This window comes from Helicoverpa zea, chromosome 9 (assembly GCF_022581195.2).
Source record: "Helicoverpa zea isolate HzStark_Cry1AcR chromosome 9, ilHelZeax1.1, whole genome shotgun sequence".
Classification (NCBI taxonomy): domain Eukaryota; kingdom Metazoa; phylum Arthropoda; class Insecta; order Lepidoptera; family Noctuidae; genus Helicoverpa; species Helicoverpa zea.
This window is the reverse complement of record NC_061460.1, coordinates 13,243,700-13,270,580: the sequence shown is the minus strand read 5'-3', so window position 1 is coordinate 13,270,580 and position 26,881 is coordinate 13,243,700. Positions and strand designations below refer to the sequence as shown.

Here is a 26,881-nt window from a genome sequence, read left to right as displayed (position 1 = left end):
AGTGAGTCTCAAAGTTTCTTGGCTAATCAGAAAAAAGCCTATATTACTGTCTTACGAACCCAATTGAGCAAAATTCAAACTAAGTAATTATATTATCTGCACCAGTTTTACCCAGCTAAATTGAGGAGGTCAGATAGGCAGTCGCTTCAGATAAAACGCTAGTTCTCAGCTGCTTTCGGTGAGACTGAGAGCCGAACCCAATATAGTTGGGAAAAAGCTAGGCAGATAATGATAAATATGATATTCTTTTAATCAGATTTGATAGATGTCGACATAATAGTCCGGCGCCAGTGGATATCTCGCTACAGTCGGTAACCGCGGCGTGTCACTTTCTCGCGAACTTGTGTCCGCCAGAGAAAGTCATTGATTTTATTGTGTTTTGTTGTTATCATATAAATAGTTTGCCGATAGACGCGGTTTCATAGTTATTGACTGGCCTCGAAACATTACCTGCTTTTGTGTGCAATTTTCTTTGAGGGGAATTACAGCTCTAACAATTTCCTATGTTATTTGAAACTAATATTATCGGTAGCCTACTTGGAAAACATTTGGGTATTACTTAGATTGGTTTTCAATAATATTGAACAACAACGGGCTCGATTTAGATTGTCAGCAATGTTTGCATCGACACTGTTCAAACATTTCCCGCGTTTGATTCCCGTAACAGACAAATATTTGTAATGGGCCAAAGTTTGCCTCTGGTTAGTGCGTATAGTATACATTATTTTTTAATGTGAAACGGTTACAATTTCGTCAATTGCCTTCCTGTTATCGTTGACAGGTCGTAATTTAGGTAGATATTGTTTCTGTTAAAATTTCTCACGCACCTCAAATCAATATAACTTATATTAAAATATCACTTAACCATAATTAACATAGCAAACTCCACGGCAACAGCCTGAAAGTGAGTGTCACGTAAACTGGTTGCTAACTGTTGGTTGCGCAACCGCGCGGTTACCGGTTACATGTAACATGTCACCGGTTATCGGCCGTACGGTTATGTTGCACACGTTCCGGTTTCCGGTTGCTCCGTGCCGTAAAAGAACAATAAGTCTGTCATGTAAGTTATAATTTGCTAATAGTTGAATCAACTGTGAGGTAATTTAATACATCAATCAGAATGAAACAGATGAATTCAGGATGTGATTATCTTTATTTCAAATCTAGTGTACTAAAAATCATATTAAAAGCAATAAAGCTTGATTACTAATTGCATTTTTACCTTATAAGGGTATAAATACGAGGTTAATCTGTCTGATCTTGAAAGGAAAGTTAAAGCGTCCAGAAGCACAACCTGACACACCGTTTCATAACGAAAACCTGAAATAAAAACATTGCTTATGTGTTTTATTACAACATTTCACAACAAATAATAACTTATTGCTGGCAAGGCTCATAAACTAGTCTAATCGTTAATGCACTACATTAATAAACTAACCACTTGCTTCACGGACATTAATTCCATTTTAATTACATAAATAACACTAAATTCGAAAAATACCGCCATCTTTGAGAGCGAAAGTGTAAAATATAGTTCTTTATGCATTAATAGACTTGTTTATGGTGGTATGTTAATGTACATCCGCTTTCTGCAGCGATTAACAATGTTATCTAATAGTTCCCGCGTATCAAAACACCTAACCTTCGCATTAACCTTTCAAATGTACAAATGTACGATTGAGATCGCGCCTATGTTTTGTCAGCACATATTTTTGTTCGGTTACGACATCTTCGCGGCAAGATTTGATCAACTGCGCAAACATGTGTGCTGAACAAACTTAAGTTAGTCTGAAATTGAATAGCAATAAATATTTGTGTAGAAGTGAAGCTTAGCAATAGTTTCACAATGAACCGTGTCTCGATGTGTGAATTTCTAACAATATTTGCGTTTCGCTCGTCAATACAATCTGAGTAAGTGTGTCACACAAGTTATTGACCTGCCTCAACTGCATTCATCTCGCACACTGCACATAGGAGTGCGTATTCACGTAAATCTGCGCAATGTGCAGATGCGTGCGATGCGCGACAAGAGTTGCGCAAACGCAGCCGACCGGCCGACCTTCCGCGCAGGCGCACTACGCAACTCTATTCAGCAGCTACGCATGCACAAATGTACATGAAAAAAGTACGTTTGCTGCTGGTGAATTTCATAAATCTTCGCCATATTTGAGAAGCTCGTTCTTGTCTGGTCCAGGTGTGGACATTCAATTCAGGCATTTTAATTATGTATCTGATGCAGTTATGTCGAAACCTGCAATTAGTTACTGTGAAATATGCTGCTGTCATTTACCACTTGAAGTTTTTTAAATACTTACACTCGAATCTTGATTAACTGCTATGGTTATTGATTTATCTTACTCATAACCAGATTTGTGTAACTATAAAACAAAGATACGACATATGAGGTAGATAATCTTATCGAATAACTTACAAAGAAGGTGTGCTTCAGACTTGCGTAGATCCCACAATAAAATAAATAATGACCACTCCTACTGACGGGACATTTCAGCTCGTAAAACTGGCCGTAACATTGTTCTTGTTCCCGTGGGTGTGAGTCCCGTTACCGCGAGATTCCCGCCACCTCGCCGGGAGGCGGGACTTCTCTGATTTATGTCCCCCACTCACAAGAACTCACACCGAGATCACAATCAGTTTTGATTGCAAAAACTGCAACTGCGGGCAAATTGCGGCATTCCGCACGAAATTGACTAAATTATTACGTGGATTAGGAATTTTAATAGAATGCTGTTTTGATAGCTATCGTGTAGGATGGTTATTTATTGTTAGAATACTAAGTACTTCTGCCTACTGGCATTGACTTAATTGCTCTTTATTTGAGTCCTACAAAATCCCGGTCTATTCCCTGTTCGCTCTCAAGTGTTGGACCCATATATTTTAAAGCCCAATATTTTACTTCCAAATTGGCCATTCAACTTGGTATAGGTCGTGCACGTACGTGCCGTTTGTGGCAAAACACTGGATATTGCGAAGTTTACAATAGCCGCACAGTTAGTTGTTGTACTCTGTATGTAGGTACTCTACATTGTTGCTTGGTACTAATCTCAAAGCTTATTACATTGTGTAAGGAAAAGATTCGTACATACGATGCTGTGTGGTTAAATTGCGTATCTCAACATATCTCAAATAGGTACATTGTATACACTTGCAATTGATTTTCAACAGTAGGTATATGAGCCTGGCTTTTTAGCAATATCGTTCGTAAAAAACAAACGTGATCTTCTTAAACGATGTTGGACCACATAATTCCGCGTATATAATTTCTCAAGACGCCGTTGGCAACAAAAGTAAAACGCCACCAAGTGTGTTACCTACTTTTCTTAGATAAACACTTTCGTATTGAGAGAAGTAAGCCACACGTTTCCAAAACTCACAAATTCCTTAAAACAATGTCACAAACGCATCGCTAATTATGATTCCGTGGGCGTGGGACGCTGACCCGCTAACCATTATATCTTATATTCACAAGAACATCTATCTGCTGACCTTGCGCGCATTTCACATGCCTCAGGAGGTCTCGCGATAAAAGTGAAAAGAAAGTCGGAGACAACTCATTTGTACTCATACAATATTTATGGGACTAGTTTATCGTTGTTTTAGGTTGTTTGTTTAGACTTTTTAATGATGTGTTGATAACAATTTGATAGCTTTTATATGGTTTTAAATTTCGAATAATAAGTTGACTATCTAAAGATGAGATGATGACAAGAATTAATGCGGTCTAAAATGTTGATGATGAGCCGAGATAATTTCTTATCGAATACATTAGGAATCTTCTAATACCATTCTTTACCAAACAAACGCTAGTACAACAATCGTCGCGGGCGCAAATTACGATAACACTCACAATGGGACCGGTCGGACTAGGTGCGCGTACGCACTTGTCACAAGGTTGCTCTCAATGAGAACCAAATACTTGCTTTGCTCTGCATTATGGTCTTAGAATCAGAGAATGTTCTGGAGAATCACCCATTGAATATAGGCATAGCAACGCAAAAAATAATGAATTACAATACAGCGCTTGCTGAAACTGCGTCTTTATAATGCGGACGTATTAGAAGGGAACTTAGTCCAGCAATTACTTTTTCAGAAGATTATATAGATACCTAGTTGATGACATCAGGTGACGATAACACTACATATGTTGTCAGAAAACTGAGACTTAGGGGCAGGATAGGCTGTCCGCGGATACCACTACCTATACGTTTTCCAAAACGATCATAAATAAAATAGTCGTTCTAGTAGTAGGTATGTCTAGATTTCATGTCCAGCAGGAAATGTGATCTCTAATTTAAATAATCACGAATACATTGAGTCGAGTTAATTCTAACCGCATTTACGTATTGTCACGAAACGGTCATGTTTAATAGGTACATAGTGATCCAGTCTCACTGGCATGTCTGTAAATGTATCAAGGAGGATTGGTTTCACGTCGCACATACCTCACCGAGCTATGTGCCTTCTAATGATTATTTACTCACTATTTATTTAAAGACTTATCTTGTAAGGCGACTATATTATTAGTTTTCTTGATATACCTAGAACTAGAGCTAGAGATTTGTTGACATGAAAGACGGCCGCCTTTTCTTCTACATTAAATGCTGCAATAAATGCACAGTAGCTGCAGCCATAAATAAGTAATAACTAAGACTAATCTAAGGCTAAGTATCTTCCGATCACGGCGGGAAGCTGCCAATTCAAGTTTATGAGTTGTTAAATGACAAATTGCACTTAATAAACATGGCAAAGGCCAGTTAAATTGGCGGCGATTTATCAAATAACCTGTAACCTTGTCATTTCTATGGATAGTAATATTTCTCAATCGCAAATTGCTCGAACAGTCCTTTCGATTAAAGGACAAGCCAGTTTGTGGATACAAACATATTGCGAACACATTACTCAATTATTGCCAATGTTGTGCTTAAACATAAACTTGTGGATGAAATGTGAAGGTGAAACTCAATTGGAGCCACTAAATAACTATTGTTTTGATAATAGTTTCAGATTATTGCATTTGGATAAACATTCTTGGTTATAGGTCATTGCAAGTTGCTGAATATCTTTAAACCGTCTTCGAAAAGTTTTGATCATTAGAGGTATAATGAAGAACTGGTTTGATTGCCTTCTTTTTTAAATAGTACGAAACGAGATAGAAAAAAAACAAGAATAGAAATCAGTACATAAGGAAAATAGCAACAAAACATAAAACACGAGCCGTGGTAAAAGTCATCCATATTTTTACGACGGCAACGTTTGAGGCCGCCCGCATTCCGCTCCTGCGGTCGCTGCTAGAAAAAACATTATCTAAGCGATAACTATCTGTCCAACAAGGAATTATTTCAACACCAGTAATGGCTACTTACGAGGTTTACTTGACTCTTTATGGTCAGCATTTTCTTGTTTAGCTACTAGAGTTTTATTACCGCATACAAGCGACAATTCTCCATGTGAAACTGCGGGGAACCTACCAGTTTTTGAGAAAGTATTGTTCCGCCATTGTTGCTCATAACTACAAAGTTAGATACTCAAGCTGTTACATGTTGTTCTTGTCAATTTTACAGATTACCACCTTTTTTATGTATGATTATTATACTTTTTTATGTATATATTATTCCATGATTGTACCATTGTACCAATTGAGTTCTTCCTTATGCAGGCCCCTGCATGTTGTACAGTCTCTGAAATGATTTTTCTAGTTACACCACTCTGCAACGTAGGTAAATATATGTATCTAAAAGAAAGTTCAATATGATACTGACACTCAAAATCTATCTGGACCACCTACAAATTGTTGATTCGTTATCCGTTTGGGTCAAACGCGCGTTCTTTGCAAAACATTGCGAACTGATGTGGATGTTAGCTAAACGTGACACTAACCTACTATTAAATGTAATGTAAACTGAGTTTCTAACACAATATTCATGACATGAAACGGCATTATCATAAAAAGGGTTAGCTGCACCAATCAAGTCAAGATATTGCTCCTCTGCTAGTCACATATCAGTCACTTACACCTCAGTTACAGCACATAAAATCTATCAAACGCTTATGTTAATGAATATCAGGAAGGTCAACTTCCACGGATAGATAATATTAAAGAACACCATGATCATAATGTTCATGCATATAGTTGTATATTTTCATTTACTCTAAAGTTCAAAGTAAATAAGAAGAAAATGTAGTACAATAGGATATGCGTACTTCCACGAGGCGCGACCACACGGCGTGAATTATTCAGCGGCCGCACTGTGTCACTGGTTTAGGAAACACGATGGCACACATAATATGTGTTACTGAATATTGTTGCTATGTACCGCAAATGTAGGGCTACAGAGCAGAGATTACTGATAATCAGATAAAATATGGAAAACAGTTAAGTAAAATTCGTCCAAAGTGGGCCTACCATGCCACAAGCTACCTTTTAATATCTCTATCAAACAAAAAGTTTCGTATAAGTAGGCTCGTGTATTCTAATGGTGCGAGTTAAACCTCCAAAAAACTAACCGCAGATTATAATGAAAGTGTAATTTAATGTGTTTTTAATACGCGAATAGTAAATGCCTTCACCGATATTTGACCCACAATCGAAGCTTAGTTTGAAGGTCAAGTTTAATCTTCTACAGAATGTCAGCCCTATTCAGTGCGCAGACGCACAATCGAAGACGTACCATCCACAAAGCATTTCTCTTGACTTGACGAGTGCATTGTGTCGCGACTGGTGACCCCTACTGAGTCTAATACTTATCTCATTCCTTATTGTCAGTGAGCTTGGCTAGTTGGACACTAACTGTTAGGGTACTGAGGCTGCAAGTCGGTCATTTGTTGGTAAATGTAGAACATTGAGACCTGATGCCAAAATACTGTGAGAGCTTGTGGACGTGCGAAGTGTTAAAGTCATCGTAGTACTGTTAAATATAGGCACGAACGATTTCATTTGACCGTAATTAAGTCCTCATACATTATTCCTGAATCCATAAAACTTTTCTTCATGATTTCTTAGAACGTTTTTATTGCGTTGGTAAACTTATAAAATGTTAATTTTATTGCAGCTGGGCCGCGTCCCCGCTGCCTGCGTGGTGATGCCGCCGCGGTACGCGACGCTGCCACTGCCGCCTGCGACGTATGCGCCCGGCCCTCTCTACTACCCCGTGCATGACGCTGTAAGTTTACTTCTTCTAGCTATTGCATAGCTTAACATCGCTGATCATTGGGGCTCGTATCTTTTGTCAATGTATGTGAAACTAATAGTTGACGGCAATTGGAAACATGGTCTCCTACAATAAGGTGGCATAACTTTGCCCAACAAAGATTATCAATGAATTGCGGAATACCAACAATTATGCTTTTTTAACAAACGACCATATTATGACATGAACTTCTAAGTTTAAAACCTTCTTTTCTACATTGACAGCGCGTGCGCCGTCGTCGATCGCCGCGCGCGACCACGGAGCGGCGTCGTCGCGAGGGGCGCGAGCGTGAGTCGCAGCTGGCGCGCTCGCTGGAGAGGATCCACCGCAAGCGCCGTGCGGACCGAGAACACCTCACCGATGCTGACCTCAAGAGGACGTATACGGGTCTTGACAGGTAACAAACCCTTAACTAGTTCATAAAAAGTAGAAATGGTGCCTTGAACGATTTTCAGACAGGCTTGCCGTTCCCAAAGGCGATCAATGCCCAATTAACTAATCCCAGTTTCATAAAAAAGTATTTTTAAATTGCGAAACATGCTCAAAACAAAGTGATTCCTGTTCCAGAGCATACGCGGAGCAGTTCATAGCAGTATGCGACTCGAGCCGGCACGCGGCGGAGCAGCACGACTCGCTGGCCAGCACGTCGGCCACCAGCGACTCCAGCCACTCGCAGCCGGAGCTCGCCTAGCACAGCTTACATACGTTTTACTTGTAAAATGTATGACAACTAACATTCAGCCCACAGCGATTACAGGCTAAGGGCTTGCGTGCCAACTTGCTAAGCATGTTTAGCCGTCTCATCTATTTAAAATTGTCAAAACTATCTTGTAGCCTTTAAATGTGTTTAGCGAGTGGTCGCGCAAGTGAGCCTTAATCTACATGATATTGACAGGTTTTATAAATAAAATAGCGTCAAATAACGATCATGTACGTAACAAACGAATGTTTAGTATTTAGTCAGTAAGATGTTAAAATACTCTTCGTTGTAAGTCAACTAACTGTCTAAGCATATCATACCAAACTTAACAATATAGCTTTATAAGGTCGCAATACGTTATCGTAAATTGTAAATATTTCCACTAACTTAATGTTAACATTCATTAACTGCACGAATCATAATTGGAACATTTATCATAATTGACATATTCTGCTCATTGGATCGGTTATCGTCAGGTTCCGATAGATGTGTCTATTTATATCACAGCGTTATTATTTTAATTGCAACATTGTTGGTATTCGATTGTACTATTTGGCCTATAATTTCATATTTGAGAAGTCGCAATTTACCTTTAACCGCTAAACCCGTCCATAAAAATTAAGTTTTCAATCCACTTTATGTGGACGATATTATTTCTGGTCTTTCTTTAATTCGCTTGTCAGAGATTCCAATCATTTCATTCATTTAAATCATTAAAGTTTTGCAGTTCATTCATCATTTTGAATTAGGGATACGGCAACAAATGGGCCAGTCTTCATAGACATATTAAATTTAGTTATTGTACACTTTACTATAATACGTAACACTTACTAACTTATGACAATTTGTAAACTTGTACGTATCGTCAAATATCTGTGTTATATACTAATTTAAGTCTTATTTATCTAGTTTTACAGTCTTTATTTGTGAAGTTATTTCCTATAACAACTTTAATGAAAATTGGTAATTGTCTTAAATAAAATGCGATTAAATTCATTACTTTTCAGAACTCTTGTCAATTGTGAATTAAAGTTATCATAAAAAATACTTCACATAACTTTATATAAAAATTATTATAATTTAGTTCATATTCCTAGATTATAATGTCAAGTACACGTGTGTATAAATAAAAGGAAAGTCATATGTACCTAAGCGGTGCCAAATTGCGAACCTATTGGTGTAAATATTTGCTTCTAAATTGTTGCTCAATTTGTTCTTATACAATTGTTGAAATTATTTATTAGGATTATTAATGTTTTCTCATTTCGCTTAGCTACTTATTTAAAATGCAGTTTTGTATCTTATTAGAACCTTACGGTTAATTTTCTCTGTATATTTAAGGTTGACATACGTTTCATTTGGTTTACGCAAACCTAGGCCTTAGAGTTAGCCAAAATGTATCGTATGTCCCGGTTTTCAAACTATACGTAAACTTTATATTAGTTCTAGTTCTATACAAATACTTTAAGAACCTATATTTGTAACAGAAGTACTTAGATACTGTAATATACGATTGTAAATAAAGTTATATTCCTTAGTTATCGGTGTATCATATACTTAAGCTAGGTGTAGGTGGGGAGGAATGCTCCGTGACTGCTTGTCTATGGTCTACTGCTTGACGGTTATTTATTGTGGACAGGCGCTGCTTGGATGACGACACGAATACATTTTACTTTTTATAAAATAATGCTGTTTTATTTGGGTATATTTTGAATCTTTAAAATAAACTGGTCAATATTTATTACATACCCCTATGATGATTCTATGTGCCAGTGGCTGATCTACCGTAATGGGCGCTGTGGGTATGTAAAATCCCTAATTTAATTGTGAAAACCTTATTATGCTGCTGGCTGTAATACTCCTGAGGTGCCCATTGTCAATGATTATTTCATGAAATAAAAAAACAAAATTCACAAGCAATTTCATCGCATGTATTACGCAACAATTCCAAAACATCACAAGTGCTACAAACAGTTATACACCTTAAGGCTATAGCTATAAGGTTTAGAACTCGTTATCGCTGAGAGCGGAGGCACGGCCGGGTGCGGCGCTGGGCCGGGCGCTGGTGACGCGGAGCTCACTCTCTGAGGAACTGCCCAGAGAGTCACCGTCACCGCCGTCGCCACCTTCTCCACTCTCCACTCCTGAGGAGACGGTGTGTTGAATATTATCATAATTTGTTCGAATGGTGAATAAAGCTTCTGAACACTTGAATCCCAAAATTTTAATCCTGAACCAAGTAAAATAGAAGATGAATGAAATGGTGATGGTATGAAATCACTATTTGAACAGCAGGATTTTATCTTTACCAAAAGAATGTCAACCCTTTATTTAACTTGTTCATTTATGGCAAAGGTCAAAACTCTTCGAACCAAAGGTCCACCATTTTCCGACAAAGTCAATTTGAATAGCTTTCTGGGCACTGACTGTCATACGTCATACTGTCATATCAATCTGAGAAGAGACTACCCACCTTCGATGAGATCAGCGAAGTCGTCGTCATCAGTGACAGCGAGCGTCCGAGTCGCAGGACGCGGCCGCGCGCGAGACCAGCGGGACGCCACGTCACCACCACCTGGAATCACCATACCATGTCATACATATAACTGCCTTTATCCAAGTATAGTTAAAATAATAGACATTCTTATTGGGGAAACTGTCATCAGAGTTGTAGATTCTTCCATGTGCGAATTTCAGGCTAGTTCAGAATAACAATATGGGATAAGCAATTGCACTGTAGACGATAAGATCGTATGCCACATTCCAGTAGTTACATAAATCCACTTTATACAAGAACAATAATAATGTATTAATACTTAGACTTATCTTCAAGTAGATATGTATTCTATGATTATGAGAATACAAATCCTCTACTAATAATATGAGTGAGAAATACAAGCAATGACGAACCAAATGCAGTAGCGGCGGACAGCATGCGACCTTCAGTGCTGGGCGCGCCCCTCCCTGTGGCGAACAGAATATCATGGATGATTAGTGGCATGCGGCATGCAGCATATGTACATGCACAAGCATCACGCACGACTTGGGCTCCGGACACTACCCACTGGGTAATACCCAGTAACGTTTTCGGGTTTGAATGCTGGCGCAAAGTGGAGATTGACAATAGACCCAACCTTGGAAATCGTTTTCATGATTCGATACCCACGCCAATTAAAACATTCAAAGTAACAATATTTTTGCGTAGCCTGCTGAGTGGCAGTCGTATCCATGTAATGGATATTATAATGATGGTATACATAGCAGGATCATGACGTAGGTGGAATAAGTTAATGGTTTAACGTGACGCTCTGTAAATAATGAGATCTCATTCCAATCCACATGCGATGAGGTATTCCAAATGAAAACTATCAGTCCAAATAAAAAAAAATGATTTGAAAATGGAACATGATTTGAAGATTCGAACGGGCTGGTAGTATAAATAGGTGTTGACTGACTGGAGAGCGAGAGGTCGGCGTAGAGCTGTCGGTCGGAGAGGTCGGAGTCGGAGCGGTCGTCGTCCTCGTCGCGGATGTCGTCCAGTGAGTCGCGTGCGGCCATGCTGCCGAATGCGCGACGAGCTTCTGCTGCTGCTGTACCTGTTCACGACACAGATTTATAAGCAGGTAGGGATAAAACTTCAATGTCATAATTAAATTTTATATACCACCATCATTTGGAGAATAATATGCGTCTATATAAGTTTAAATAGAATAAAGGTACCGAATCTGTGTAAGCGGAACATACCTGCAGTTTTAATCCTCAACCTAGTCTTAGGTCTGGTGGCCGGTCTGGGTTGCTTCACCTCACTCGCATTCTTTTCTTCGTCACTCGAATCCAAGTCATCTACAAACAACTTCGAAGTTTTATTCTAGTTTTACGAATATATTTTAAACAGGAATCAGCACTTTATAAACAGGAATCAGTAGGCTTACCAGAATCACTCAGTTTGCCGAGAACATCTTCAGCTTCATATTTGTGAATGAGCTGCATTATAGCAGCTTGTTGTTCTTCAGCCGCCTTTACAAGAAAATTACTAGTGAAATCTCTGTCTACTTGTAATGTTACAAGATTAGACTGAAGAATATAACTATTTCCACATTATCATGCTCACCTCAGCCTGTGCGGTCTCGAGCAGACTGAGTTGATGCTTCAGCGCCTCAACGCATCGGTACCGCAGCACGTACTGTTCCCACAGCTGCTCGATCTCTGCCTCCAAGGCTGTCAGCTCACCCTGATATGCTGGCCTGCAGTTGAGGAAACAGGCATTGTAAGTTTAGTAGGTACAAAATTGTTGCAGTTGCACATCAGGATAGAGGACTCGCTGCAGAAAACCTTCTCCGTCCACATTTCTAATAGACTAGAAACGAAAGGAATAGGCCAGTATCTGATCAACAAACGTATGTAATACCAAAATACCTACCATGTTTAAAAGTAAATAAATAATGGATAATAATAATGGTTCCGAAAAACAAATTAATCTCCATCGATCTGTGGCCGACTATTATTCTTATTAACCAACTTTATAATGAATTACCGACAAAAAATCCAAGACATAAACGACAAAAAATATCAATTTTAACTACAAATATGAGCAGGTTCAAATAACTTTTTCTCCTAAAAAAAATTCGGTCTTCGAGTAATAAAACTTAAGTTCCGACTAGAATACTGAACTTCCGACGAAATTACTAAGTTACCGACAACAGAGGTTTTGACAAAATAATCATATTTTTTCAAACTTGCATGAACTGTTATAATTTCTATTGTTGGTTATTAAATTTATTTTTTAACTCTCAATAATAATGAAAATACCTCAACAGTTTGGCACACGCGATCGGGTTCGGATCGCGTTCGGCTGTTTGAGCTGTTTGAAAGTTGGGTGTTGATCAAATGCCTACAACTTTCGAAGGTTGCCCTTGATTTCTCAGGGTTTCCATCATCAGATCCTGACATGATGACTATGGGATCAACTGGCAGCTATTCCGCGTCGAACAAAAAATCACGTAAATCGGTCCATAAACCTCGGCGTAATCGATTTAAATACATAGAAAAAAAACATACCGGCCCAATTGAGAACCTCCTCCTTTTTGGAAAGTCGGTTAAAAATATTCTAGGAAACCAAAATCTACTTGGTTTTAGATTAAAGCGTAAATATACTTTAATTCTAACTTTGTCCTGAACCTGAAATAAGTATCGATATCGAAGCATACCCGTGGTAAAATTAATGATATATGAAGCAAATAAGTTTTATTACAAGTACATTTTTATATTTGTTAAAAGTATTGTTTAACCACTGAGAATAATATTTTCAGTATAATGTTATAGTTAAAATGGCACCAAGTCTATTAAATATGAAAGGTAATTTATGAATTAATAGTAGACAAGTAAAGATAAAAATTACAAAGCATAGTTTTCAGTAGAACGTAATTTATGCTGGTAGAAAAGTATTGTAGCAACAAACAGTGATGTTTATTTTTCGAAGACGTTAGTATCTCATTCGGTCGTTTCATAATTTTCATTCGGAGAAAAGTAGTCGGAAAGTCAGTATTTTAGTCAGTAGCTTTAGTATTTTGAGTAAGGGCAATTCTTATTTTTTTGTCGGAGCTTTTATTACTAGCCATAAATAATTTATAGTAGTATATTCTTTACTTTCTTAGCAGAAATGTACCTACATGGAAGAGTTGTGTTTGTTAAAATTTTTGGGTTGTATGTGGTGTGTAAGCAGTCATATGGAGAATGGTGTCGATGGAGAGATTTAAGTATGATTGTCGAATATTAACACTAACTTGATCTTCTGCACGGTATGCAGCCTCTTCTCAGCTCTCATGAGCTCAGCCCTCTTCCTCTCGAGCTTGGCGTCGAGCGCGGCCTCGCTGGCGGCCACGCTGTCGATTTGCTCCCGTCCTGCAGTTAGCTGGCCGGTGACCGCGTCTAGTGCTCGTCGGAGACTCGCTTCCATGGCTGACATGTCCAGTGCACGGGAGAGGGCTTGTTCGCGGTGCTCCTAGTAAGATAACACAAGAGTAAGGTTGTACATTATTCTGTAATGTATCATTATGACTAATGACCACCCATGTCTGTTGAGATCTGGAAATGGAACTAACCTTGTTCTCAGGTTCTTTAGCCAACAAATCGTATAGGAAGGCTCCTTGTGCAGTGATATCAGTTGCCAAAGCTCGCGCCTGCTTGATCTCTCCCAGCTGAAAACATTACATTCAACAGTTACCTATAGCTAGTCCCGACAAAAGAAATTTGAAATTTTTCGTCTTGAGATGCCTTCAAGGTCTTCGAAGTTCTCCTCACCCTGCTAGTGACGTCATAACTAAGCGGCGCAGTGTCGTGCAGCGGTTCCTCCGTGCCGGGCGACTCCAGCGCCGCGCGCAGCAGTGTCGCCACCTTCATCATCTCGCGCACCGCCCACCCGTCCGCGCCGTACACGCGCTTGCCGTTCAGCTTTATGTTGGCGCGAGAGTGCTGGAATATAAAGCGTTAGTTGAAGATCTTTTAGTAGCTTAGGTAGATCTAGGTAAATAGAAGGAGTATTCAGAGTTGACAAAAATCTAATGGCGTTTTTCAGGCGGCTTTTGCAGTTCAGGGATTACGGTAACACTTGGTAGTAACTCCCGCAGAATTCGAGCTCTATACCCCGACCACTTTCAATTTAACATTGAAGCACTTCATAGCCAGTATCTAGACAGTACTCTAGTTCTCTATTATCATGGCTACCTCAGTAAATAATCTTTTAAAAGTGAAACCCAAGATGCATAACTCACAAACAGCGCAATAGCATGTGTGACGAGCGCCACCCGCTGCTCCACCGAGTGCCTGCCGCCGCCGAGCTCGGCATCCGGCTCCACGCGCGCTGCCAGCCAGCGCAGGCACTCCTCCAGCAGCTCCCAGTTCGGGGTCCTGAAGCTCTCCAGAGATATCGGCTTCGGAAAGCCTAGGGTTCGCATTGCTTCGCTGAAATCTGACAAAATATATGTTGATCCCACTAAGAAAGGTATTTGTTTATGTATGGATGCTTGTTTGTCTCTTTTATGCGATCCTAAATGAAATATGACTAAGTCCCTCTACGCCCTACATAATATACTCATTCCGCGAAGTTCTTTATTGTGCTCTTGCGTTACTACATAAGGTCATAAGGGTGCTACCTACCTATATGTAATGCTTTACTTACTCCTCAAATCCCGATAAGACATGATGAAGTATTTTTTTACGATAGAAAATATTTTCCAGCAATGTGCCTTGACAAGACACCTTACTGTTTATTTGTCGTATTGTGTTGCTGTGACAACGGCGTTTCACCCAGAGACTATTTTCGTTTATTTTTTATTCGTTTTTAACAGCCAGTTCTGGTTTTAAAAAAGTGTGTAGGTATTGAGGTTGTGAAGAACCAAAATCGATGTTTTTTGACATGATTCTGGAGAATCAAACTTACTAGGTCTTTTGGTTTTTTCGCAGTATCAATTGCTGTTTGCGGAAATGAGAGTGCGATGAGGAGATAAAAAAACAGTCTAAATTAAACCATTACTTTATATTATTACTATAATCCTGAGCTATAATCAAGTTCCTACCCTATATAATAGAATGACTAAAGACTACAGTAATAATTATGACTTTATCTAGAGTTTAAGCGATCTAGAATTCTAGAAGATTAACGCTTACAACTACTGACTTCACTACCTTAAACATGTTATAATTTTTCACTTAATCTATAGCAGCATTGGAATAAAAATATTCCAATATTAAATTGGGCATACGAAACATTTATACAATCATTAATTTCGTATAAATGTTGTTTGACTGTTTAAATAATTACACTTTATCTTAGAACAAAGAATAGCAATTACACTTTTATATGGTTGCTCTACAGATTTGAGCAGGCGCTTACAATAAAAATACGCAAGTTTATAGACGTACAGGGCAACAAATCTTTATTAAAAGCCTTTTTCTAGTATGTTTTAGGCACTTACTGATATTTGCAAGTACCACATTCTGAGGTGCGAATCCATTTTCCAATAAGAGGGTTTTTCTCATAGAAATCAAACTAACATGCATGTTACATTCCAGCTCTACGCGCTTCCAACTTTGAGAATATTCCACAAAATAACTTAAAAGTTTAAAAATAAAAGTTCAAGTAACTAACAACTATGTTTATAATATAATCCATGCACAACTATAAAAACAGTCAAACTTTACGGCTTAGCTGAGCATCTGAGGAGCATTCATATGTAGACCTCATTTTCACTGTAGTTTTCAGAAGCAACTGTGTCCTTTTTACTTGACTTGCAATGGAAGAGTCAGCAATTGTAATTCATGATGAAAATGACGTCCACAAATGAACAAACCTATTTCTAATACAATTTTAATATTTCCTCAGATGTCAGCGCACATTCAAGCCATACATGCCCAATTTAATAGAAAAATCATAAGTCTATAGTGGGCGGTCTCTTCATCTCGCGCCTCAGGGCATCCTCGCGCTTGACTGCTACACGCATGCGGGCTGCTTTTAGATGTCTGGAAGATACAAACAAATATACAAAATATCATTACAAATGAATACTAAAATCATGAATCTATTAGAGCTTCCAATCATTATACATATTGAGTTGGTCTTTATGTATACTATATTTTTTTTATACTAGTTATGCTGTAATATTTTTTACTAGCTATTTACTTTAGGAAGTAACTAAGAAAAAAGGTGTATAAGACAGTTAATTGTTTGAAGGGGCAACAAAGGCATCCAAAATGTATATTTGTACCTTTGTCTAATCTTCTCAACTGTCTCGGGAGAAGGTTCCCTCTTGGTGACGGCGGCATCACGGATCATGTTCCTCAGTTTCTGCATGCAGTCCGCGAGGTTCAACTGCTGCGAGCGAGTAGAGTCTGATCGGATGATCAAGTAGCCATCCTTTGATAATTTGTTGCCTTGCTGAAATATAAAAAAAAATACATTATTAGCTATCTTAAAAATTTATAGTAATATTTTTTTTTAATAACATACCAATTCTATAAGTTTTGATTTTATGTCTGGATGTAGCCAGTCTGCTTCGCTGGGCTTAAACCTCAAGTCAACCTTGGTGTGCACCTAAAAATAATTTTGGTTTAAGTCTTTGTGGCATAATGTTAAATATATTCATAAAATAGATGATTATTAACTTTCAGTCGCTAAGTCAACAGCCAAGCAGTTATACTTTTGTGACTGAAACATATAACATTAACTGTTGAATTTCCTACTTTACTGAATTGAATGTGATGTTTGTGTTGCATATTACCTTATTGACGTTCTGGCCTCCGGGTCCAGAGCTAGCACTGTACTTAATTTCTAGTTTTTCAATAGGTATGTACCCTGAGAACTTCTCATTTGGGTCGGCGGCTTTCTGTAATAAAGAACGTTATGGAATACAGTAAATAATAATTGATTAATCAGATTATATTCGAATTAATCTTTACAGACACTTACAAAAGCTGGGGTTGAAAGCTTTAAGGAACTATTCGGATACAAAGTTTCCAGAGAAATTGCACTTTTATATGCCATGGGCCTCTTCAGTAGAGTCGTGTAGTTGACGGACTGCACCATTTTTTGCAGGAAATTGAAGCGTAGCGATGCGAACGCCATGGTTTCAATTTGGTAATCACTTTACATTAATTATTATAGTACTTAATACATTATTTATCTGAAGTTTTAGGTTTTTACATAACCTCAAAACTAACCACAATATTGAAAGTGTCAAACTATCAACCTACGTCACTGTCATCAGCTTGTCAGTAGCGAGCACGATTTCAATAAATTCCACGCACGCTAGCAAAAGAAAAGAAATTACATCTTGATTTCAATAAAACACATCGTAAAACATCTTAACGTAACATCGTTAAACAAACCACTCTGTAAAATGATAGTGATAGGTGTATACGTCGCTTCAGCTTTAAGAAATTATATCAAGTTATGCGGTAATCTAAGATTCAGAACCCTTTCTACAATAGCCACTCTATAACCAAGTCATCCTTGTTTGTCGTCGCCACAGGTCACACTTCTGTGTGTCAAAAGCAGCAATAAACAATGACCACGAGCCCTGTTCTCGAAAGAAATCCAGCTGCGCTGGTGTTATTGTCCACAAGCGTATGTATGCAATAAAAAATACAGCTAAGCTAAAGTATACAAGTAGGTAACTGTCTGGATACTTTTTTTACCTAACAAAATATCCAGTTTTAGTTACTTATCGTCCAGAAAAACACGGGGCATAAAATGCGCGCGCATGTCACGCTCCAGATAATTTAATTAGGATCCCGTTCCGCTCAGTAGCGCCCTCTCACGTTTCTACGCGAATATTTAGACAAAAGTATATTGATATGATATAATTCCCTTTCAATCAGTAAATTAAGCGACTCGGTACCGATATGCATACCTAACTCAGAACTTCAAGCATCTTGTCAAGATCTATTTAATCCTGGCGTGCCTTGCCTGTCCATGTTACACCTTGCCACTTTAATGAAATGCAAATGAAATGATAACTGCACATTAGAATAAACATTAATTTAATGTACACTGTGTACACAGAGCGTATCTTTATTGTGCAAGAATTAGAGAAACAGCTTTCTAATGGTAATCAAAACCACATTAAGTACCTACCATCCTCCAAAAATTATATTTTTTTACTTTAATTAACTTATTTCGTCCTATTTAGTTTTGTCCACACTCAGGTCCACATATGTAGGTAGATACAGTCGATACTGATATGTGCATAGACGTTTTTGAATGTCGTTCCCTACATTGTCTATTCCGCTTAGCTGTAACGGTTGTAACCGCCGACCGTATCGGCTCTTCATTATCGATAGGCGATGTGGATTATTATTAGCAATTAACTATCGACTAATTATGCCGCGAGGCGTCAAAGAATTTTTTACTAAGTAGATAAGTGCACAGTACAATCATCTATATAATTAATTGAATTAAATTGCACGACTTGCATAAACACTAGCAGGGTTCTCAATAATTACTTATATCAAGCTATCAGCCATCCCAGATCTGAATCTATAAATTCCTGTATGATTAGGTATTGTTTGTTTATTTACACAAAACTGCATTTCATGTAGGTAAAGAATTTCGCAGCATCAACCTTCCAGTCTTTGATTATAATATAATCAAAGCTCCAATTATTTTTTCTTACCACAGGAAATGAATAAGTAAGTAACAATCAAGTGTCAAGAAATATGCCTTCTGTATTGAAAAGTACTTCGGTGTAGTCCAGTGGCAAAAACGATGTTTAGCAAAAAATATTGTCGAATGATTGGCCTGGCATAGTGTTGTTTTTGTGTATCATATTATCTAAATATCATCTCGAGATAAGCTTACACGCGGCACTAATTAAGCAGATTTTTAATCCGAAGTGTAATGTGTGCGCACAAAACTCGCGTTACAATAGATACTCTACTGCTTTCATCAATTATGATAATGCCCCGCTGAGGTGCGCCCGCGCACGCGACAACACGCCATCGGCTTTCCTAATTCCGAGGTTTAACGATGCTTGTCATCGTAAATTCGATGTTCTATCGATTATAATTGCATGAGAATTGTCGTCAAGGTGCTAATAGGCGAGAAATTAGGAGCTACTTTGCAAGGCACGACTGTATTTGCTGTTGTTTCTAGATTTCTAATTATTCGCATCGAGAAAGATTATAAATTCTAAGCCTAATCTGCATCAATTTGTCGAGAAAAGTGATTATCATTATTGCATTTGCCGAGTCTTGTGTGTTCGAATATTCTTAAAAGAAAATCTAGATCAGTAGACATTTGAATCATACAGGCTCCATTCTTTGTTGAATAAAAACGGTAAAGCCGTACCTATCTAGTTTAATAAATATAATGTATTTAAACGTTATATTTATAAGCCATCTCTCCGCTTTCCAAACATTAGTACAATTTCTATGTATCATATAAGTCAAAATGAAAGCGCATAATGAAATTAAAATTGTGAACATTAAACATTCTTAATTAAATCGCTCACATACCGAAATTACACCGACTTCACGCTCTTCTTAGTTGGCCTACAATAAACAGGTATTTAACTTGACCCCTGAATATGTTCGACGTGGCTCCTCATTCCTCCCCCTGCAGTGTGCTGTGTCGAGGTGAGGGAGACCAAGTAACGCTGGTGATGTAATTACTGAGAAATGAGAACATTTTACAAGTTTAACGGGAGAAGTAGCAGTGATAATTGGCGTCTGATGAAGACGTTTTATATGTCCCGCTACGCTTTCGGCAGTATTTATTGCTTATTTTGTTAATCGCAAATGAGATCGGGTGCAATGCTCGACAATAACTGTTGTTTTTATAATTTTGTATAAATGCAATTGTTAAATATCGGTAGTAATACTGATCAGGTAAACAGCTTTCGAATAGCAACTCGAGATTCATAATGCTACACAACTTATTTAATTTCACTTATCTTAGTCTTGAAAAACACACTTAGCTAGTTAATCGGAAGTAACTTATCACTTAAAACAGCATTAGTTCCTATTCTTAGCTAATCAATCAAGACTAATAAGAACAAACTATTTCTCTCTGTGTGGTTCCGTTTTCGCTCGTTCCGTTGTTTGGAAGTAGTGGCTGGTACAAATGTGTCATTTCGAAACAATTTCCGTTTTCCCAGGCTCAGGTAACAATACGTAATTAAAACTCCTAACATAGGTCAGTAATTGACATGACGTTAGCACTTTCAACAATCGACTACCTAATGATGAAAAGCTGTCAGTAAGATCATATAACTACTTACTTACAAATCGAAACACTTGCGAGCAAGTTCTTTAAATATTCATCGCAGTGAAACCAAATTTTTCAAGAAAAACTGATCCTAGTAGAGAGTACCTACCTACAAAAAATCAACTAGCTTTCCAATACTTACAACTAGGCGCAAAGCTAACTCCAAACTTAACGCGGCATACGGCTGGTATGAAAAGGTTTTACAACCTCTTACGTACAATTATTTCATAAAATACGCTCGTAAAGGCTGATTAGATCCCAAAAGAAAAAGTGAAGTGCTCACATTGTTATGGCAAGCTAGTCGGAAAACAGCGATGAGAAACGTCAAGACAAGCGTTCCTGCAGGCAGCTGGGAGGTGGTGCATGATAGACTGCAATTACAGACAGTTGCTGACACAGAAATGATATCCCTGGCTCTTCTCGATGCGAAACAATAACAGATTGCGTAATTAGCGCCTCCGACATCTACCTGTACTTACTCATTGTTCCGCAGCACAACTTGTATCGGATAATTGCTGATATTTGCATGATAGCTCCAATAAGTAGGTAAGGATGGAGAGAGATGATCTCTAGAAAATATTTAAAGTTTTTAATGTGTGTGTGTTTTTTTTTAACAAATTGCCTATTTTAGTATCATCATTTTAATTTCAATGAATCTAGATTATCAAGAGAAAGGTGAATACTTGTGGAGAAATTATAAAACGAAAGCTAAGATATGTTCGTATTCGATTCATTATCATATCAACAAAGAGTATGCAGCTATTGCAGATTACGCAACTGGACACCTCGTGCAAGAACTGGCATTAATAACGACATTAAAATAGTCTCCTTCATTCTCCGAGATATTATGACTTCAGTACTAAGTTAAGTTACCCAGTAGCCGACATTGCAGACCGATAATCTGCGTGCCCATCCGCGAGCGCGTAGAATCCCCCTTATCCCAGCATCAGAGCGGCTGCGTGCTATCCGACCATCTTTCCGTTCCACGTGGCGATGCTATCACACGCCTTCAATTAACGCATGTGCACTAGAAACCGCGGATCAGACGGATATTTGAATAATTTGTCCGTAAAAATAATTTATTGTTTAGTTATCTTTACGGAAATACACAAGTGGGCTAACAGCATGGCTGCTAATCACGGAGCTTTGGATATAAGTAACGAAGACTAGTAAAAATACATACAATGAAAAACTATTATTTGACATTATAGTTGGGCTTCGTTCCGAGTTTTTATTGAAAAAAAAAACGATTGGTGGTAAAATAAAAGTATAATCCGTACACAAAAACACAATACAATATATACTAGGGAGCTTAAGCACAGGCACGCGAGCGACGCGGGCGTCCGTCAACAACCGGAGCGAATGCGTCGTGCTCTGTCGGCTCTCCGCGCGCGCCGCAAAAGCTGCGCGGCTGTTCCACTTTTAATTTCGGTAGCGAGCCGGCGCGCGTCTTAACCTAGAGGGGCGCGGAGGGGCAATAGACAAGGTCCGCGCTACATCCTCCCCCTCCAAGTCAGCGGAAACTTGTGGAGCTGGCTTGGGAACCGACTTTTTTGGTCTACCCCTACTCCTAACTTGAGCTAGATCAGATTCACCTATGTAAGGTGACAGGAGGCTAGCATGGCACTTGCCGCGAGGTTTATTATTCTTGTCCACGATTTCGTACGTGGTTGGAGATACTATTTTCACTATACGAAACGGGCCTTCGCGACGCGGTGCGAACTTACTAGTACAGCCTTTTTCGGCCTGACTAAGGCGATGGCTATCCACGAGGACGAGGTCACCCTCACGATAATCGGGTCCGGGTCTACGGCTTTTATCCGCAGCTTCCTTACGGATGTCCTGCTGTCGCTCGATTCGCCACTTCACTTCTTGCAGGCGACTTGCAAATTCTTTGAGATACGGCGTAATTTGAGGTACATAATTCTCTTGGTCTATGACCGTCCTTAAGTCGTGGGCTACGTCCACCGGGGACCTAAACTGGCGTGCGAATGTCAGAAAGGCAGCTGTATGACCAGTACCCTGATTAGGTGCTGTATTCAACGCGAATCGAACAGCTGGCAATGCCTCAGGCCAACGTCGATGATCTGGGTCTATTAGGATAGCCAGCATCTCTTTCATTTCCCGATTTTTCCTTTCTGCGGGATTGGCCTGGGGATGGTAAATTGGCGTCAGATTCTGATTCACTCCGAGGACGTACATAGCCTTCTGCATTACGGCCGAGACAAATTGGGTACCATTGTCGGAGATCACCCGACGGGGAAAACCATATCTTAGGAAAACTTCTTCAATTAGTATTTTAGCGCAATTTTCTGCGTTGGCTACGGCTAACGGGAACAACTCCACCCATCTGCTCGCAGTATCCTCGATCAGAAAGATCCATTTCTCGCCCTTACTACCCTCAGGAAGAGGTCCAAACAGATCCATAGCGAGAACTTCAAATCGCTGTTGCGGGACAGGCGTTTGCAGTAGGCCGGCCGGTTTAAAATTGGTTGCCTTAAATTTCTGGCATAGATCACAAGCCTTAAGATACCTTGCTACGTATTGACGCATATTAGGGAAGTAAAATCGTTCCTTAATCTTCTTAAGGGTGCGTTCCAAGCCCAAATGTCCAGCTGTGGGAGCGTCATGGAGTTCTTTCATAATCTCCTCGCGCATCGACTCGGGCACCACCAGCTGGGGCTCTTCGGATTCACCATCCGGATCGAAGCGGAACAAAACACCTTGTGAAAGATAGTACCCACGATCCGTCCATCTGTTGTATGCATCGTTCTCTTCGAAATCCGTGAGTATTTTCTTGATTTCAGGATCTTCGAGCTGAGCTACTCGCAACTCTTCGGAGCTTTTGTGAGGTAAGTCTACTGAGATGGGACACAGATCACAGGTATTGACATCGACCTCTGATGCCTGGCATACCGGACGGCTAAGAGTGTCAGCGACTACGTTGACCTTACCTGGAGTATATTCTATGTCCAGGTTATAAGATTGAATTTTCAGGGCCCATCGAGCTAAGCGGCCACTTGGTGTCTTCAGTGACAGCAACCACTTCAATGGCTGATGGTCGGTGGCGACGCGAACTTCGGCGCCTTCCAGGTAACCCCGAAACTTTTCTAGAGCCCATACCACAGCTAAAGCTTCCCGCTCCGTTGTGGAGTAATTTTGCTCTGCTGACGTTAACAGTCTGCTGGCATACTCAATAGGCTTCTCAGACTTTGGATCCGGGCCCTGCATTAACACTGCACCTAGTGCATAAGCACTGGCATCTGTGCGTAGAATAAATGGCTGGTCAAAGTCTGGTTGTCGCAGGATGGGACTGGTGGTAAGTCTTCGCTTGAGCTCGTTGTAGGCATAGTCTTCCTCTTCAGTCCATTTCCAAGGTTTATTCTTCTTGGTGAGGTCGGTCAAGGGTTGCGCAATTTCAGAGAACTGACTAATAAATTTGCGAAACCATGAACAAGTTTGTAAAAACGTTTTAAGTTGTTTCAAATTAGTCGGTGGGGCCATATCCACCACGGCTTGTACCTTCTTTGGATCGGGTTCGATTCCTTTAGCGGTAATGACGTGTCCAAGGTAGGCTACTCTCTCTCGAGCAAATACGCATTTTTCTCTATTTGCCTGGAGATTAAATTGACGTAGACGATCAAATACCTGGTGTAGATCTTGCAGATGCGCATCCAGGTCTGCTGAGATAACCAGAATATCGTCTAAATAAGCCACGACAGTCACATCCTTCAATCCAGTACGGAAACGATCCATCAATCGCCGAAATGTTGAAGGTGCATTCTTTAATCCGAACGGCATGCGTTTAAATTGAAACGTTCCGAAAGGGGAAACGAACGCCGTCTTATGTCTGTCTTCCGGGGCCACTTCAACCTGCCAGTAGCCTGATTTTAAATCTATGGTGGACATCACACAATTACTCTTTGTGGAAAACAGAATGTCATCGATCAGGGGCAGCGGGTATTTATCTGTACGTGTCACCGCATTTAACTTCCTGTAATCAACGCAAAATCTTATTTCACCATTCTTCTTAGGAACCAGGACAATCGGGGAAGTCCATTCTGACTCGGCTTCCTCAATGACTTCGAGTTCCAACATCTTATCAATTTCGGCCTTAATAATTTCCTTCTTTGCCGGATTCATACGATAAGGCGGTGTAGAAATAGGCGCGGCGTTACCTGTATCGATCCTGTGTAGGGCAAAGGGCGTCGGCCCTCCCCCTGCACTGAAGACATCGCTGTTCTTTTCTAGCAGTGCAGCCAATTTCGACCTATCCGCTGATGACAGGAGAACGCCCTCGGACTCGCGGAGACCCATCGCAGAACTAGTTACTACACGATCCTCGCATTCATATTGTAAATCGCATGAGCCTACATCGCGTAAAGTGAACCGATTTTTAGCGAAATCGAGTACCATGCCAGCGTCCTGTATAAAATTCATTCCTAACAATGACTCAGTTGCGCCAGGCAGGACCATGAAGAGTGTATCAATTGCCACTCCCTGCACCTTTACAATGGTTGAGGCTACTTCTACGATTTGAACGCGCAGCGTTCCATCCGCGAATTTAAGTTCCGTTTCTACACTTTGAAACAATTGGCCATTGGCCCGCATATGTTTAGCTAAACTTTCACTGGCAACGGATTGTTTCGCGCCAGTGTCTAATAAAGCGGTACCGTTAGCACCAAACACTTCTATATTTAATAGGGGACGCACACGCGGTTTAAATACAGTATTACACGCCGACAACGACTGAAATGTAGATGTCGACGGCGCAGAACGTCTTTCCTTGCACACGCTGCAGTTTGACCTCGTAACACCGGGCGCACCGCATCCGAAACATGTTAGGGAAGGGCGCAGCTCCGGTTGTGCAACTGCAGCTGGTTCGTTCTTAACTGGCTCCTGCGCGGGTTTCCTTTTTTTTAGTAATTTACGGCACTCTTCCTTTAGGTGGCCGAACATTTTACAAAATGAGCATCTCGGTCTGACCCTGACTTGAGGGGCTTGGTCCACAGTTCTGATCGCAGGAGTATATGAAGACGTCGACGGGTGGACGAGTGGAGGCATCGGGGCGGCTGACGCAGGTTGTGCCCTTCTCGCAGGTGCAGGAGCGCGCACTTCCTCGAGCACATCCTCCACTGACCGGGCGTGCTGTAGTAGCTCGGAAAACGTGGAAAAAGAGTTTCTCGCTACTCGCTCGCGTATCCTTCTATTAAGGAGCCCGTACACCATATCCAGTTGTACTGGGTTTTCAGGTAGGGTGCGCGGCGGTAACTGGGCAATAAGTGCTCTTACTCTGCACACGAAAACGTCCGTGCGCTCCTCAGCTTGCTCTCGACTAAAGATCTCTCTGTAGACTCTGTGAGGCGGAAGTCGTGGACCAAAAGTCTGCTGAAGTAACAGAATGGCTTCCTGCCAAGTCGCGACTGAGTGACGAACTCCTTGCCACCAGGTAGCTGCAAAATCAGTCAGCAGCATTGGCAGGCCTCTTAGTGCAATCTCGTCACTAACACCAACACAGTCCTTGTAAATCTGTACGGCGTCGGTAAAGGCACGTACATCGCCGGACCCATTGTATCTCGCCGAGCAATTTGACAAGTTTGCACTTACAGATGGGAGCGGCGCGCCTTGTGCAGGCTGCGACCGTAACGCTTGTAGCAAGGATAGCAGTTGGTGGTCCGTCATGACCACGGGTGTTGGCATAGGTTGTTGCGGTGAGGCGACGGGCGGAGCGTTCCCGTGCTGTGGCATAGCGCAGTAGCCATGCAGCTCACGCCCGTACAGCGGCGGTGGTGATGAGGCCGGGGCGCCGGCGGACGCAGGGCGTCCTGCCAGCGGTGGCGTTGCCGATCGCACGTCGACGAAAAACGCACCTCCCTCCGTATTCATCGCACCGTCCAGCTGCTCACTAGGCGCGGGGTACTGTTCTGCTGGCTGCTGTGTTAGGCGCGAAGCACTATTCGCGCGTGACCGCGTAAGCACCATGGCTAGTATTTTTGTAACAAATTTTACAATAAAAAATCCAGAACTCGTACGAACGTCACTGTCACTGATTTTGTTTTTTTTTCAGTGAAGTTTGTACTCGAAAACGGCCCCACGTTGGGCGCCACGTATAGTTGGGCTTCGTTCCGAGTTTTTATTGAAAAAAAAACGATTGGTGGTAAAATAAAAGTATAATCCGTACACAAAAACACAATACAATATATACTAGGGAGCTTA

The 26,881-nt window shown here is 40.3% G+C and overlaps 3 protein-coding genes across 8 annotated transcripts in view; 1 reads left to right on the top strand and 2 right to left on the bottom strand.

Moving 5' to 3' along the window:
* The window catches only part of LOC124633007, a 63,284-nt gene extending 40,310 nt beyond the window's left edge, over positions 1-22,974 (top strand). Inside the window, exons 5-8 of one of the 2 annotated variants that reach the window (XR_006984697.1) lie at positions 7,068-7,178; positions 7,430-7,602; positions 7,773-9,222; positions 22,961-22,974. Coding sequence is in view for 1 of the 2 variants with exons in the window: in XM_047168086.1 (XP_047024042.1) it covers positions 7,068-7,178; positions 7,430-7,602; positions 7,773-7,896 (408 nt within the window). In the remaining variant the exon portion in view is untranslated. Of the gene's footprint in view, positions 1-7,067; positions 7,179-7,429; positions 7,603-7,772; positions 9,590-22,960 lie in introns of those variants that run through there. The other variant, XM_047168086.1, reaches the window with a different exon arrangement.
* LOC124633006 (clusterin-associated protein 1) lies at positions 9,815-20,073 on the bottom strand. 5 transcript variants are annotated; one of them, XM_047168084.1, is made up of 12 exons: positions 19,915-20,073; positions 14,676-14,872; positions 14,206-14,376; positions 14,007-14,102; positions 13,689-13,906; positions 12,017-12,149; positions 11,838-11,922; positions 11,650-11,748; positions 11,361-11,501; positions 10,816-10,869; positions 10,379-10,480; positions 9,815-10,049 (listed from the first exon to the last, which is right to left on the bottom strand). In XM_047168084.1, exons 2-12 carry the CDS (start codon positions 14,856-14,858, stop codon positions 9,910-9,912), a joined length of 1,422 nt encoding a protein of 473 aa, XP_047024040.1. In that variant the 5' UTR covers positions 14,859-14,872; positions 19,915-20,073; the 3' UTR covers positions 9,815-9,909. The 5 variants fall into 5 exon arrangements, with proteins under 5 accessions (XP_047024040.1, XP_047024038.1, XP_047024037.1 ...); XM_047168082.1 differs by lacking the exon at positions 19,915-20,073 and adding an exon at positions 14,968-15,721 and having other exon boundaries at positions 14,676-14,926; XM_047168081.1 differs by lacking the exon at positions 19,915-20,073 and adding an exon at positions 15,083-15,721.
* On the bottom strand, positions 16,044-17,650 carry LOC124633008 (peptidyl-tRNA hydrolase ICT1, mitochondrial). Its single transcript, XM_047168087.1, has 5 exons — positions 17,369-17,650; positions 17,181-17,285; positions 16,910-16,993; positions 16,668-16,837; positions 16,044-16,422 (listed from the first exon to the last, which is right to left on the bottom strand). Exons 1-5 carry the CDS (start codon positions 17,522-17,524, stop codon positions 16,332-16,334), a joined length of 606 nt encoding a protein of 201 aa, XP_047024043.1. The 5' UTR covers positions 17,525-17,650; the 3' UTR covers positions 16,044-16,331.
* Positions 22,975-26,881: the final 3,907 nt, after the last annotated feature.

Excerpts from the sequence above, each read along its gene's own strand:
- LOC124633006 (XM_047168081.1), bottom strand. The coding sequence starts at position 15,104 with ATGTCTTATCGGGATTTGAGGA. Across the intron at positions 13,907-14,006 it reads CTAAAGAACCTGAGAACAAG|GAGCACCGCGAACAAGCCCT; the intron begins GTTAGTTCCATT and ends TTATCTTACTAG. Across the intron at positions 12,150-13,688 it reads CATACCGTGCAGAAGATCAA|GCCAGCATATCAGGGTGAGC; the intron begins GTTAGTGTTAAT and ends CCTCAACTGCAG.
- LOC124633008 (XM_047168087.1), bottom strand. The coding sequence starts at position 17,524 with ATGGCGTTCGCATCGCTACGCTTCAATTTCCTGCAAAAAATGGTGCAG. Across the intron at positions 16,838-16,909 it reads AATCAAAACTTATAGAATTG|CAAGGCAACAAATTATCAAA; the intron begins GTATGTTATTAA and ends TTTATATTTCAG. Across the intron at positions 16,423-16,667 it reads GTTGAGAAGATTAGACAAAG|ACATCTAAAAGCAGCCCGCA; the intron begins GTACAAATATAC and ends TGTATCTTCCAG.